We start from the raw sequence: 15,719 nt of genomic DNA on the forward strand, positions 1-15,719 counted from the left end.
GGAAAGGAAATGATCAAGTAAGTAGTAATTTCTCCTTTGTTTCCTCTTTTCTCTATCTCACTTTTTGTATATGCAGTGTAGTAACTTTCTGCAGTAACCTTCTGTTGCTAAAAGAAAGATTTAACTCTTTTATGAGCTATTTCCGGATTCCTGTGGTAACTTGGAGGCAGATTGTGGCAAGAGGTTTTGGAAATTTTGTGGCATCTGTATGAATTTACATATGACTGAGGTCTCCTGTCCCAGCTACAGAAGGGGCTTCATGCCCCGATATCCACCTCCTTGCCCACCTTCAAAGTTTCCCCACTAGCTGAATAAGGGGTGTCAAATGCCCTCTCCTTGAACAACTTGAGGTGCTGAGTCCTAGGATTCCCCCTCTTTCACCAAGGTCCTCCCCCCAACTCCAGCTTACTCCATTCAAAGTGGTATCAGGTTAGGGACAAAGGAAGTTGTCAGGTCTACCAACGTTATTTGACACCTCAGAGTGAGTCGGGCAGAAGCAAGTTTGGATAAATCAGCACCCCCTCCACACACACATACCCGGATTTCACTTTGGGAAGGGGGAGACAGGTTTTGAGGGACCTGAGGGCTCAGAGCCCTTTGGCAACTCTAGGGAGAGGACAGTTGCCCTCCAGCTGGGGGGGGGGGGGGGGGGGGGGGGGGGGGGAGGGTTGTGTTTTTGCTGTGTTCCTGCTTGGGGGAATGTTATTTCAGGTACCTGACAGTCCTTAATGGAGAGTTGGTGGGGTTCATACTGGCATTTCTGTGGCTGTTTGTAATGTTCATTCTTTAACATTGTATTTATTATTTGACGGTATTCACTTACTCTGGTAAATACCATGTTAAATGATATCCATTAAAACTCATTAATGCGCAGTTTTAATGCACTTTAGTAAACCGGCCCCTTTCTTTGTGTGACCCTAATCTACTAGTTTATTTCTGTGTGCTGAGACTTATAGTAATACTAATATTTATATTTATTAATTATTTCAAGACAGAGTAACAAGATATGGTAACTTTAAACCACTCACTCTTCTTGTTGCTAAGATTCCCATTATAGCTTTAAAGCATTTTTATTACTCTGCTACATTTTAGTATTTTACTGGAAAAAAGGTTGAGAAGAATCATTCAAAATTGCATAAAGAACCAAAACTCTTTTAGGGGTGAACTTTCAAAGCTATTTATGTGCATAAAACACAGGTTTCTCCATCGACAAGCTGGATTAAATCGGCCATTACCAGTGGGTGATGTTATCTGATGGCGCTAACATAGATCTAGCTCTCAGAGCTCAGATAATCTTTCTGAACAAGTGTAGGAGTTCCCAAATGCAGTTGCTGTCTCATGAGTGTCTCAGTCAGTTTTTGTCCAAGCTACTGCCTGGACAGATTTCCCAGTTGCTCTTAAATTTTTTCCTATGTTTGCATTTTTTATTCAAACTTGCAAGTTGCCAATTCATTTTTCATCTCTGCCTTGACAGCCCCTCAAAAAGAACTTTAAAGTTTTGCAAAAAAAAAAAAAATAAAAGTTAGTTACAAAGAAGAAAAGAAAAAGCATAAAGGTGAAGGAACCCACTGTAAGCGGGTTCCAGGCCTATTTGTATGGGCAGACCATGATGGTCCAAATTGCCCTAATTGAGTCAGTATGTCTCTGTGAATTCTTTACACCCACCTGGAAGATGGAGGACTTGTTGAAGTTGGCCAAAGTATCAGCACGAGGGCAGGCAGTGCTAGCCACTCTAATTCCTAATGCAAGGGCTTATCAAACTCCTGGTTCCATAAGAAGCACTGGAGATTGTGCCAGGAGTTAGGTTCCTCTTCTTTCTGCATATCTACTGGAAAGCTCCCCGTCTGGCACAAGTATCCAGATCTGTTGCAAATCAGCTTCTGAGATTGGCCTAAAATGCAGGAGGAGGCACTAAGAAAAGATACTTAGTAATTTCATAAAGTATCCCCTAATTTTTGGAAAATAAAGGAAGACTAGGGGATGCTCCATGAAGTTACTAAGTTGCACATTTAAAACAAATCAGAGAAAACACTTTTTCATTCAGTGCACAATTAAGCTCTAGAATTCATTGCCAGAGGATGTGGTAAGGGAAGTTAATGTAGGTGGGTTTAAAAATGGTTTTGACAAATTCCTGGAGGAAAAATCCATAAACTACTATTATTCAGGTAGACTTGAGGAAAGCTACTGCTTAATCCCTGAGCTTAAGCAACACGAATCTACTATTTGGGATCCTTTCAAGTTCTTGTGTCTTGGACTGGCCACTGTTGGAAATAGGATTCTGGGTTTGATGGACCCTTGGCAGTTCTTAGATGACATGAGGGATCCCTTCTGGAGTTGTTTCCATCAGTGCCATTGGTGCAGTTATGTCGTGGTGAACCCTGGCTCAATGCTGAGAAGAGTGTCTTCAGTCTCCATGATTAGGAGCTCTTCAGTGCAGATGGCATTACCTTCCACGGAGTGGAGGACATACATCGCACAACACTGCTTATTCTTCATGGATGGTCTAGTGCCATCAAGGGCATCTTCAATTACATTGCTGCAGAGCATGCTGATGCAGACCAAGGTGTGGTTAGTTCCCTTGGTGCAGGACAAGGTGCCAGTTTCCTCACTGTCAAGCACCCTTGTGCCAAGAAGTAAACCACCATCCACAATGGAAAGAAGAGCCTTGGTGCATAGAGAAATAGTACCAGTGCTAATGGTGCAGCTGGTATCCAATCAGTGTAGTGTGTCAGCACCAATGCTTTTTGAGTTCCAGTGCCTGCTCCATCGAGCTCTTCTTTAGCACCACCTGCCACTGTGACACTCAGCGAAGAGTAAGCCATCTGGGTATAAGATGAGGATGTCTGAGATAGTGAGGAATTGTCTGAGATAGTAAGGAATTTCTTTACCTCCTTACTTCCTGAGGATCAGAGAGGGAACATGGAGCCTCTCCTATCCAGGATGAAAGAACATTTGCCACACAGCAGGGTTCAAGGGAATCCCTGGGACTGTCCTTTGAGTTGCTTTACTAGTGGGAGCGAGCCTCTTGATGTCACAGCTAGTTCCTCTGTCCTCGGGCATGCTCCCCAGAGATTAATCTACATCAGACCATCAAAGATCCACTCCTATTATCCCTGTGATCTGATGAGAGGTCTACAGAGATGCCTTCCAACCCCCCTCTCCAGTCCCACTGAAGCATGCTTCATTTCCCAAAGACATTAGCTATTTTAATTTTCCGGAGGAAATGGTGAAAATACTATGCATTAACCTCAAGAAATATGAGGTTAATGCATAGTAAGAGGAGACTGGGTAAGAGGAGACTGGGTAAACTGTTACAGTTTACCCAGTCTCCTGAAGAATCAACTTCTGTCCCGTTGCACAGTCTTCTTAAGGACCTCCAGGTGAGAATGTGGCAGTCTCCCATGTCTTCCTGCCTGCTGGAGGTGTTCAAATTCATATTGAAGTACAGAGTTCAAGCGTCTTTGGACTTCGGAATAATTCAGCTGCAACATCATGCTGTGGTGGTGGAATTAGTTCTGAAATGTGTGAAATGCTAAGCATTCTAACACATCTCCTGATAAAGACTAGAGGGCTTTGGATACCTTCAGAAAGAAAGGCTTCTAGGGATTGATGCTTAGTGCCAGAATTGCTGCCCACCAGCTGTTCATGGTGCAGTACTTACAGAATGTGTTCAAAAGCTAAAGCCTTTAGCAAGATCAGGAGACCCTCATCAGGTTGACTTCCAGCATACTCTAGTGAAGAAGGGCAGAAAGCAGCCAGTCTACTCCATACATGAAACCTATGACACTGTAGCCAGAACGTCAGGAGCATCTATTAGTCATGTTGCTCATGGCTGCTAGCAAGTAGACTCCAGGAAGATGTTCACAATCGCCTACTGGATGTCCCATGCACAGGAGAGAACCTATTTGCAGACAAAGGGGTAGATTTTATAATTTTGTGCGAGCGCGTACGTTTGTTCGCACACCAGGCACGAACAAGAATACACGGGATTTCAATAGATACGCGCGTAGCCATTAAAATCCGGGATCGGCGTGCGCAAAGCTGCCGATTTTGGGCAGCCTGCGCACGCCGAGCCGCGCAGCCTGCCTCCGTTCATTCCGAGGCCGCTCTGAAATCGGAGCGGCCTCGGAGGGAACTTTCTTTCGCCCTCCCCTCACCTTCCCCTCCCTTCCCCTACCTATCCCACCCCCCGGCCCTATCTAAACCCCCCCTACCTTTATCGACGGATTTACGCCTGCCAGAGGCAGGCGTAAATCTGCGCACGCCAGCGGGCTGCTGGCGCGCCATCACCCGACCCGGGGGCTGTTCCGGAGGGTGTGGCCACGCCCCCTGAACGCCCCGGTCCGAAACCACGCCTGCGGCACCGCCCCCAAAACATAACGTCACCCACGCCATGGCCCTGAAACGCCGCGTCACGACCACCATGCCCCCCGCATGCCTCTCCATGCAAGCCCCGGGACTTATGCACGTCCCGGGGCTTGCGTGCGCCGCCGAGCCTATGCAAAATAGGCTCTGTGCACGCAGGGGGGTTTGGGGTAGGTTTTCGGGGGGTACGCGCATATCCTACGCTCGTACCCCTTTGAAAATCTACCCCAAAGTGCAGAAGATGGTGGCACTCATTAAGATAGGTACATGACATGAAGGAATCAAATATATTTGAAAATATTTTATGTAAATCTTTAATTAATTAACAATAAATTAAAAAATACCTGATCATTATACATGCCAGGAATATAATGTGGTACAAAGTACAATCATTTTTTACAATCAATAAATATAAAAAATTAAAGCAGATACCATAACATATACCAATTTATAGTCAAAAATTCCTACATATGCATAAAAAATATATATCCTTGATTTCTCTTGAATATATATTGGATTACTCTTGTTCAATATACTACACACACACACACCATACATCCACTCATACTGGTTAAACCTATCTCTCTGTTTCCCTATTCATCAACTTACATGCAACCAACCAATGCAATCAACAATTACAATGTATCATATTAGAAAACTCTCAATTTACAATGTATCGCTTCCCACAAATAATTATACAATGTATTCTACATGAATAGAAAAATTTGTCTCAATCTTTAAACTAAAACACAACCCTACAAAGTAGGATCCTCTTTGTTTTCCATCGCTAAGCAAGCTGAATCAGCCATGCTATTTGGGTGATGTCCCCAACGGTGCTCTTGCGGACCTTTTCTTCTTTAAGATAAAGTTTTGAACTACTGTGTTTCTGTGGCACTTCCTGCGCGAAGCGCAATAACCGTATCTTCAGTTTGTTTTTTTTCCGCGCTCAGGCACGGAATATGTTCTTCTCTGCGTGCCTCTTCAGGTTTTCTTCTAGTTTTCTTCTATTTTTCTTTTTTTTTCATCATGTCAGCGATTCCCCAAACAGCACTTTTCAGTGCTGTAATGTCAGGCCCCAAGAAACCAGGATTTAAATATTGTCACTGCAGACACTTAGGGCCTGATTTTAAAAAGCATTTACTCGAGTAAAAACCAGGTTTACTGGAGTAAATTCACTTTACTTGAGTAAGCGGGTTTTTGAAAATTGCTACAATTTATGCCATTGACTTGTCTATAGGATTTATTCACATAAGTGCAATTTACTTGAGTAAATGGCTTTTGAAAATTGCTACAATAGTAGCTACATTTACGCATGTAACTCCTTTTGAAAATTACCCCCCAAATGTCCATCACTGACAACCATAACTATTGTTACATTTGCCTAGGTCCAGATCATGACCAAGCGAAATGCAAGGATTGCAGCCGCATGTCTCCCAGAGCAAGGAGAGAGCACAGCAAAAATCGCCAGTCTCCAAGACTGGGAAGGTGCCTCATCGACTTCAGGTAATTATGTACCCTCACTGAGACGCTCCATCCACTCATCTCTGGGGCATAAGTCATTGTCTCCTGAGGTTGCCAGGAGGGCCTCTTCGGAGGAACCAAGGAGTAAGAAGCATCTGATTTTTTTCAGAGGCTGAAATTGCTACGCCACCTAAGAAACCCAAATCTACTCCAGGTCCAAAGTGGCCCAAAGGGGATGCATCGACAGTGCTATCGGAAGATCAATGCCTGACTAGAGTGCAAAATGTGTTGAAGAAGTCAGAAAAAATGTCAGAAAAAAAACGCATCAATGTGGGCCTCAATGCACGTTGCATCTGTGCAGGCCACGAAGAACAAGTCGACAGAACAACATATGCTGCATCCCATCAAGCACTACACATCGACACAGACTAGCCATGTTAAGTGTGGCGCGGTTTCGACGCACATGAAGCATTCATCAATGCATGCATCACAAAAAATCAGGGACTCGACTGGCAAAACCTAATCAATTTGACATAAGCACAGATCTCCAATTCACCCTACAGATCCCTTCCAGGAGATTCTATCTCAACCTCCCTGGGTCTCACCTCTCCCTGTATCGATTAGTTCTCAATCAGCTTCATCACTTGAGGGCCACTCGGTAGGTTCGGGCTTATCTTCCTGTTCACAACAACATCACCTCAAACTTCAGGAAGTGCTCTCGCCCAAGGTTAGACCTCCTGATCGGGAGCAAGGATCCTGGAAGCCGCAACCACCCATAGAAATTTTATCCGCAAAGATACATCCTCAGGATAAACTTTCCCATTTCTCTCAAGAGGGTCAGCACCATTCAAAATTTGCTACAAATCTACAGGCCATTCAACTACAACAGGCCATGGACCAGATCTCCTCTACCATAAAAAAATCTTTTTTCAACATTGCATCCACAATTTTCTCCTCCGCATCTTCTGGGACCAGGGGGAGATGCAGATCCATCAACCACTCCTCCTTCTTCTAGGGAGCAGCCATCACCAGCTCCAGAGGAACAACCTGATATAGTTCAACACTCTCCTCTGATCAGCATCCAAGGCTCTCCACCAGATCATTCCCTGGACAATTCAATGGGAAACCCCTCTGACCCACCGAAGGAGCCTCCATACCACTCCTTTCCTCTGGATGATCTCACCTATTCAAAATTTGTGGACAAATTGGACAACATACTAGGAGTGGAGATCCATAAAATTCCTGACCCTCGAGAGGAAGTATTTGGAATACTAAAAATTCTGGATGTACCGGCTGAACCAACATCACATAAGCTACTTGATTCAGTTTTGTCCAAGATGTAGGAGTCCCCTCATTCCATTCTTCCAGTTTCCAGGAAGTTCGATTTAAAATTCAGAATACAAAAATTGACCACATACGGCATTGTTCAACTTCCTCACCAATCATTTGTCTTTGAGTTGGCAATGAAACGTGCAAAGAAGTCTAGACTACATGCTTCTAGTCCTCCTATATGAGTATGCCAAAAAAACTTTCCAGAGTGCTATGTTGATATCAAGAATACAGCAGCACCAATTTTATATGGTGCAGTATCTGTACGAAACCTTAAAGTTACTGAAAGCTTTCCTGTGCTCTGAATCAGGCCAACCGATTACACCTCAGCCATTCTATGACATGCAGGAAGGTATATACCACCTACTCAGGGAAGTATATGAATCCTTCAAGACATCTTCTAGAACCTCGGCAACTGCTATAGCTGCTTGTCGAACATCCTGGCTCCGCTCTAGTTCATTCAGAAAAGATGTGCATGACAAACTGGCCAATCTTCCCTGCTTGGGAGATAATCTATTCAGTGAAAAACCTAAGGATATGGTGTCCCAATTAAAAGAGTAGGACATGGCAATTCAGTCTGTCGGCAGAATCAGACACTCAGTTGACATCGAGATGCTTCTATCAACAGTATAGGAAGCCATACTATAACAGGGGAAACCATACAAATATTTTCCACCCTACAGGCCGCAACAGTTTCAATCATTCCAGCAACTGCGTTCTCAAACTCAGTTGGCTCCAGCTAGAGGACATCCAAGAGACAGGAAACAATAAAAGCCCTCCCAGTTGTCTCTTCAGAAAACTCCACCATCTTTTTGAGGAACACCGAGTCACAACCTTACCTTCCGGTAGGGGGCAGAATAACATCTTTGCCTCGCAGTGGATCCACATCACTTTGGATCAATGGGTTTTTCAAATTGTCCACGAGGGTTATCATCTGAATTTCCTCTCCTAATCCACTCTTCCATGCTACACAACCCATTTCAGGGATTCTTCTCAGTTACCTCTTCTGGAACAGGAGATCCAATCCCTACTCCAGCAAAAAGCCATTCAGTTGGTGCCCAAACACCAGATCAGTGCAGGATACTACTCCCAATACTTCCTCATCCTCAAATGCTCAGGGGGTCTCCATCCAATTCTGAATTTATGCTCCCTAAACAAATATCTTTGGAAGGAGAAATTCAAGATGACTTTCCTCAAACTGGTACTCCCATTCATTCAGGAGAACAACTGGATATATTCATTGGACCTCAAAGATGTCTACACCCACATTCCAATACACCCCTCCTGCTGGCGGTTTCTGTGCTTCCAAGTGAATTCCAGACACTACCAATACAAAGTTATATCTTTTGGTCTATCCCTTTGACCCTCTCAAGTCAACAGACCTGAAGTTTCTCACTTGGAAGATGGTGTTCCTCATGGCCATAACTTTGGCATGAAGTGTGAGCAAATTAAAGTCTCTGTTGCTTATTTGACATATATTCAGCTTTTTTTCACAATAAAGTTGTTCTATGCACTCACCCAAAATTTCTTCTGAAAGTGGTAACTACATTTGACCTCAGCTAAACGATTTTGCTACCTATGATCTTTCCAAAATAGCACACATACAAAGGAGAATGGGCTTTTCACTCCTTGGACTGTAAGAAAGCCCTAATATTTTACATGCAGAGGACTTAGCCTCACTGTCAAGCTTCTCAGCTGTTCATGTTCTTCGATCCCAACAAGTTGGAAAAATCAGTAGCCAAAAGAGCTACTGGCTGACTTACAAATCACGGATTCTGTCAAGGCTTATCAAGTGAGAACCATGGTAACATCAGTGGCTCTTCTGAGGACCATCTCTATTGAAGACATAGACAAAACTGCTTGATCACTAAGCCACATTTTCAATGTCCCACGACTGTCTGGACTCCATGTTCTCAAGAGACCATACTTTTGAACAAGCAGTTCTGCAGAGTCTGTTCACTTAATAGTACACCCTCTACTGGTGGTATCTAGATTATTCTCTAGTAGTTGCTCTGCATAATAACTTTCAGTTTAGGACTCCCCACTGATTATGGCTGAAATAATCCTGCTTGACAGAGAAAGCAAAGTTGTTTACCTATAATCAGATTTCTCCATAGACAGCAGGATAAATCAGCCATACTTTTATTACCTTCCCACCTCCCTGAGAGTCAACTACTCAGCTTAAGCATAAAGTTCTGGTTAAGACTGAGGGCCTCACAAGGCAGTAACTGTGCAGGGTAATTCCCGCACATGCTTGGAAAGACTTCTAAACTCTTGAGAGTTGGGTCTGTGTCAGAACCATCACATGACATTATCCACTGGTTATAGCTGATTTATCCTGCTGTCTAGAGAATCCTGGTTATGGGTAAGCAACTTTGCTTTATTCGCGTAAATAGGTTGTTATAAAATTTCCCATTTTGTGCACATAAAAGTATGCACAAAACACAATTTCACACATATTTTGACACACACAAAACATAGGCATTATGGGGGTGTAGTTGGGATGGAGTTTGGATTTACACATATACTTTTGATTTTAAAAAGTCTTGCGAGTGAATTCACAAGCACAAGTTATGGGTTATGAATAGTAGCTCTAACTTTCTGTAGGTGAGTTTCTGTATGTACTTACAAATAATTTTCAAAGTGAATTTATGATTGCTTTGAAAATTTGTGTAATTTATGTGCATTGCCGCTACATAAGTTTCCTGCATTGTTACAAAATTACCTTCCCTATGTCTAAAGTTGTCTTAACAACATTCCCACTTATCTTTTAATCACATGAGTCTTTTATAAATCTTTTTTTCAGGAAAGCTTTGGCTGAGAAATACATCATGACAGGTGCTAAACTGATTGCCCCAGTTATTGATACATCCTTTGCTGTAGGCTATGATTGGTAAGAGGATGTGTTTAATTATATAAGGTAAACCGTGCATCTTTATCTCTGCCCTTATATGTTGTATAAATTTAAGGGAGAAAAATGAAGCCACCCACACATGTAGATTACTGACAAAGATGGGTCTAAATCTACTGTTTACTGCCACTATTTTAATGCCTTTTTATAAGTCACTTGTGGATTTGATTTTCTCTACTGTTACTGGTTTAAAAATTATCCATATGGCAGGCATTCAAGTCTCCTGTTGAACAGGGCTAGCAAGGGTTGGGCATACAATTGAAGCAATGCACTGGATCTCAGAAAAGAGGGGGGTGGGGAGGATGACATATTCTGCTAACCCTAACCAGCTGAAGAAGCACCACTGAGAGTAAGTTGAACAGTAAGCTTCTGTCTCCTGGGCAAGCTTTCTAAATGTGTGCGTCGGGGGGGGGGCTGTACAGAAAAGAAGGAAAAATGTGGGATAAATAGAAATACAAAGTCATCCATAATTTAATGAATGAAGCCTTATGACATCTGTGGCTTATGGTACAAAGCTAACCTCTAAATCTGGATCTCATAGTTTACCTATAAATCTAAGCTTTTTGAACACTTTGTGGAGGTAGCAGAATATAAAATTGTATACATTAAATAAGCTTCACATGTGGCCTAGGAATACAGGATGTTAGAATGATTCTTTGTCATCACCATATGGATTAAATGTTAGTTCTCTTTCTCTCCCTTTCTTCTTTTCTTTTCCTTTTGGGAAGGGGGAGAGATCGGGTTAGGAAATACCGTAGATGTTTTTAATGGTTGTACTTATTTTGAATGTTCTTAAATTGTTGTAAACCACCCAGGACAGCGTTGCTAGTCTGATAGGTGTGGTATATAAATAATGAATGACATGAAGTGAGAAATCATGGATGCATGACAGAATCCCTGTATCTGCTGGATTTCAGGAATTCCTTCAGCTAGAAAATCTTGTCCTGAAAAAAGGCCAGGTCATCGGTGGCAATGTGGGGATCATTATGTGTGTTAATTATTTCAGCCTTAAAAGACTTCTTTAGCTTGGCTATGGGCACGCTGCTCACAGCAAAGCAAAAGATAGAGAAGTATCGAGTAGGTATAAGAGATTTAACAAATACAAAGCAGAGTTACTGTGCTCTCTTACTCACGTTACAAGCAGCTGGCAAAGCCGTTCATGACTATGGACAAGAAATACCGGCGGTAGCTCTCAAATATGCAGAGCTCCTTTCTTAGCACATATGTAGTCATGCATATCTCTCCTTCCCACTTACATGAGCAGCAAGCATGTGAAAATTAATGGGCAGCACGCAGACAGCTGGCCCCTGCCTTCTGCCGCACTCACGTTGTATACATCACTTCCTCCTCTTCCCCCTCCTGAGCCGCTTCTCATGTGTCCTTCCATCCTCTCTCTTATCCCTATGCTGAGTGAGATGGGGAGATGCAACTAACTCTGCGTGTTGAGAGCAGCAGCAGTGGTGGAGCTCTGGCAGCCAAGGTAACTAATCAAGTGAAATTGATCAAAGTAAGTAATCAAGGGGTCAGTATCCTAAAGTTAGCTGGATAAACCCAGATGTTTCAAATTTGGCCCTCCCCCCACAGCTTGACTGGCTACAATTTGTCCAAGCAAATGGTTGCTGGACAAAAAGAGGCAGCACTGGGGGCAATGGGGCACTGTTCATCCCTAGCCGGTCAGCACTGATATTCGGCACGAGCTGATTCAGTTAGCTTGGTAACTGCAGACCTCAAAGCAACTGGACACCTTTGTCCTGTTAACTTGAGACCAGATATTAATCCCAAACCTATATAGGATGAATATCTGGATAAAATTAATTGGACAAAGTTGCTTGACTTTACCCATGCCCAGCTGGCTGAATAACGGCCTCTAATTCACCTACAGTATACTTACTGAATATGAGAAATCTGTTTCTCCAAGAAAACAGTATTCAGCTATTGAAAAAATATTCAGTTCACTGATGGCCACAAGGTGGTATATGAAGTCTGTATGTAGAGTTCACTTTGCTTTGGAAATGGGCAAAAATATTTCAATACAGCGCAATCAGAAAGAAATTAGCACTCTGTCAAAATGATTTGAACAGTTTAGTGTCATCATCCTTTTCTGACCTAATGCCACTGTGACATTTGCTCCTCACTATAGCAACAGAATAGCTGGATCAACCATAGGCACTTCTTTGTTGCAGAGAGCATGGGACAAGCAGTGTCGCCTGGTCAGGTTAGGTTTTATTCCCAAATTTAAAAAAACCTTTTCATATATTCACATTTTTGCTCTATTTTGTTTCTGCCAAGGCACCCTTACAAATTATTTGATGTTTTGTTTACCTGTACTGGTGGTGATGAGCACGTTTTAAAAGTTTTATGACTCGTGCCACCGGAAAGAAAAGGATTCAGTTCAGCCGCACTGAGTGCTCAAGGAGGAAGAGGGCATAGGTGACCTTGTTGGGCTGCCAAGGAGAGTGTAAGGCAGTGGGTGGCACTGCTGATAAATAGAAGATTTGCAGCTTAAGAGAAGGATTGAGGAGGGATAAGAGAGAGAAAGTGGTGTGGAAAGAAGAAGGTAAAAAGCAGAAAAGGAGGGGGAGATAAGGAGGGGAGAAAGATGGAGGGATATTATGATAAACAGCTTAGACAGAGGGAAAAAGGAGATGGAGATCTTGGAGGTGGAAGAGACATATAAGAAGGAGGGATGGGATGGTGGGATTAGGAATTTCTGAGAGCTAAAGAGAGAGGGGAATGTGGAGGGCTGGGAGGATCAGATCCAGAAGAAGAGAAGATGGGGGCTAGAAGGGAGGAGAGAAACAATGAGACAGTTGGGTATGGGCAATGGGTGAGAGACAGATGGAAGAGAAAATAAAGAGAAGGAAGGTATAATAGTAGTAGTAGTAATATAAATGCAAGGTCCTGAGTTCAGTTTCCCTGTGGCAGTGAATAGAAGTAGTAGAATATAGATGCAAGTACAGGTATTTGTATTACAAGAATATTTTATATGAGAGATAAGCTTGTTAAAAGTCTATATATTACAGAGAATTTGCAGCTGCAATATAGAAAGAGAAAGTCGCAGTTTCACAAGCGAATCTACGAGGCGCACGCTGACAGCTGGCAAATGCACTCTGAAGTGGGACAGACTAAAGCTTCACCTATACCTATATCAGCAGTCTCCCCTGCTGGTTAAGCCCTTGGGTTCTGGCGGTTGGCAGGAGTTAGGTGGGTCCCTAGGGCATTAGGGGGAGCAAGAGTTAAGGACACACCAGGGCCAGGACAGGCAGCAGTCAGGAGGTACCAGGAACAGGCCAAGGGTCAGGACAGGTGGCAAGCAAGCGTAGTCTAAATCAAAGGTAATGTTCAGATCCAGGCAGCAGCAAGCGTAGTCAGATCCAAAGCAGTGGTCGGGGTCCAGGCAGCAGGCAAACATGGTCAGGTTCAAAGCAATGATCAGGTACAGATGGCAGGCAAGTGTAGTCAGGTCCAAAGCAAAAAGACAATACCAGGAGATCAGGCTGAAGAATGGATGAGGACAGGCGAGGAGACACTGGATGAGACAAGCTGGGCAAGATAAGGCTGGACGAGACAGGCTGGGCAAGGCAAGGCTGGATGAGACAGGCTGGGATCAGCAATGCTGGATGCAGGAACACTGGAAGGAATAGCAACAGTACTGCACTAGGCAGGAGACCCGTTGCTGAGGCACCAACTGGAAGCGCAGCTGGGATTTAAATCCCCAGCGAGACGCTAACGTTATCTCTTGGTATTCTCTGCTCCTTTCCTTTGGCCTAGAAAAATGCCAGAAGAGCAATGATGGTGTGTCGGTAGCTTCGGCTCCAGAGCCGGGGCCAGCTGGTGAGTGCAATTGGTCACGGGCTTACCCTGCAGCCAGCTAAGCGTAACATTAAGTTTCTCTCTTTGACATACAAAGAAATGCTAGAGCACTGAAATGTAAGAATCATGCATAGTATAACAATATCCAGAAAATCATTGGGTTTAGTCCTGCTAAGCAAGCCTTCTTTACTGACAGAAGATCAATGATGATGGTAGGACAAGGAGAAATGGGAAGACAGAGACAGAGATGAAAGAATTGGGGATTAACAAGAAGTGAGGCAGTGAGAGGAGAGACGTGAGATGAAAAAGTGAATGATGTTTGAGATTAAGGAGGTAGGAAAAAAATGGAGAAAGGAATAGACAAAGGGTAGGAAAAGACAGAAAATGAAAGACGATAGAGACCATCCAACAAAAGTTAGGCAAACATTTTATTTTCAATTTAGGTTCTGGAAAATGTGACTTTAAAGCATTATGTATTTATAGAATTTGAAAGCAATAATGAAAACCCTTTCAATGGGTAAAATAGCAGTTTACCTGCAGAAATAAGTGCTATCATCATTGCCCAACTTGTCCATAGGTAAAAAGAATGACGGTAACTTTTAAACAGGCATGCAGGCGCACATGTGTGTGTGTTCATCAGCCCATGCCCAGGGACACACGGCATGCACACGTTATAAAATAGCCTGACTGTGCACACATGTGCGAGCTCCTATGCGCGCAAATACGGCTTCCACTGTGTAAATGGGATTTTAATAGACAAGCGCACCAATGCCATTACCAGTTTGCCCAGGTAAGGGATAGGACCTCCAAATCCCCCTAGTTTAATAACCTCCCTTCTCCTCTGTTAGTGCTGATGCTTAAAACCCCACCGATCTGCCTATTTATTTTATTATGTACACATCCTCCATAGCAGAAGTAAAGTTACACAGCAGGGGACCCCTGCACATGCCAATGCACATAAGTATTTGTTCTAATTTGAAGCTGAAATCCAGGAATGCCCATGTCCCACCCATATCATGCCCACACCTTGCCCCATTTTTGGAGCTTTTCATTTGTGCTTACAGCAGGAGATACTGGCATACTCGGGTGGCTTTTAAAATCCGCTCAATACGCACCGGCCTGACATTTGTGTATCTTCCAATGTTGGTGCACACCGGCCTTTTAAAATTCACCTGTATGCATGTTGGTCAACAAAATGCATGCTTTTACCTGCAGAGCGAAGGGGGCAGAGTGTGGAGCTATGCACGTAGGTTTGATTATTCAGACCTATCTATGTAATTTAACTGAAAGGTGTAATGTCTACAGGTAATTTTTTAGAGGAAGGCTTTTGCTTTTATCATTGGTGCAAAACCCCAAAGATAAAAATACCTGTGGAGTTTGCACATTGTGGACAGTTTTGATTATTGTTTCCATTATTTGTAATATTTTTAAATGAAATATGTAATAGCTGACAATTGTCACTGCTCTACTTTTGGTAGCTCTGCTTTCTGCACTTGGGGGTCAGTTTTCAAAACAAGCTACAATGGACAACTTATCTGGCTAACGGGCCGATACAGTAAAAATCGCGGGAGAGCAGGCGCGCAATACAGTAAATTTATTTAAATTAGGGTCCGCGGCAAAAAGAGGCGCTAGGGACACTAGCGCGTCCCTAGCGCCTCTTTTTGGACAGGAGCGGTGGCTGTCAGCGGGTTTGACAGCCGATGCTCAATTTTACCAGCGTCGGTTCTCAAGCCCACTGACAGCCACGGGTTTGGAAACTGGATGCCGGCAAAATTGAGCGTCCGGTTTTCAACCTGCAAGCCACGGGCCCATTTTAAATTTTTTTTTTTTTTTTTTTACT

General features: G+C 43.3%; 1 protein-coding gene across 1 annotated transcript in view; it reads left to right on the top strand.

The window, feature by feature from the left end:
• LOC115092047 (intraflagellar transport protein 88 homolog) overlaps window positions 1-15,719 on the top strand; it is a 353,514-nt gene that overhangs the window by 144,357 nt on the left and 193,438 nt on the right. The window contains exon 15 of the mRNA XM_029602513.1: window positions 9,962-10,048. Within this exon, the coding sequence (XP_029458373.1) occupies window positions 9,962-10,048 (87 nt within the window). The remainder of the gene's footprint in view (window positions 1-9,961; window positions 10,049-15,719) is intronic.

Source organism: Rhinatrema bivittatum, chromosome 5 (genome assembly GCF_901001135.1).
Source record: "Rhinatrema bivittatum chromosome 5, aRhiBiv1.1, whole genome shotgun sequence".
Taxonomy (NCBI): Eukaryota; Metazoa; Chordata; class Amphibia; order Gymnophiona; family Rhinatrematidae; genus Rhinatrema; species Rhinatrema bivittatum.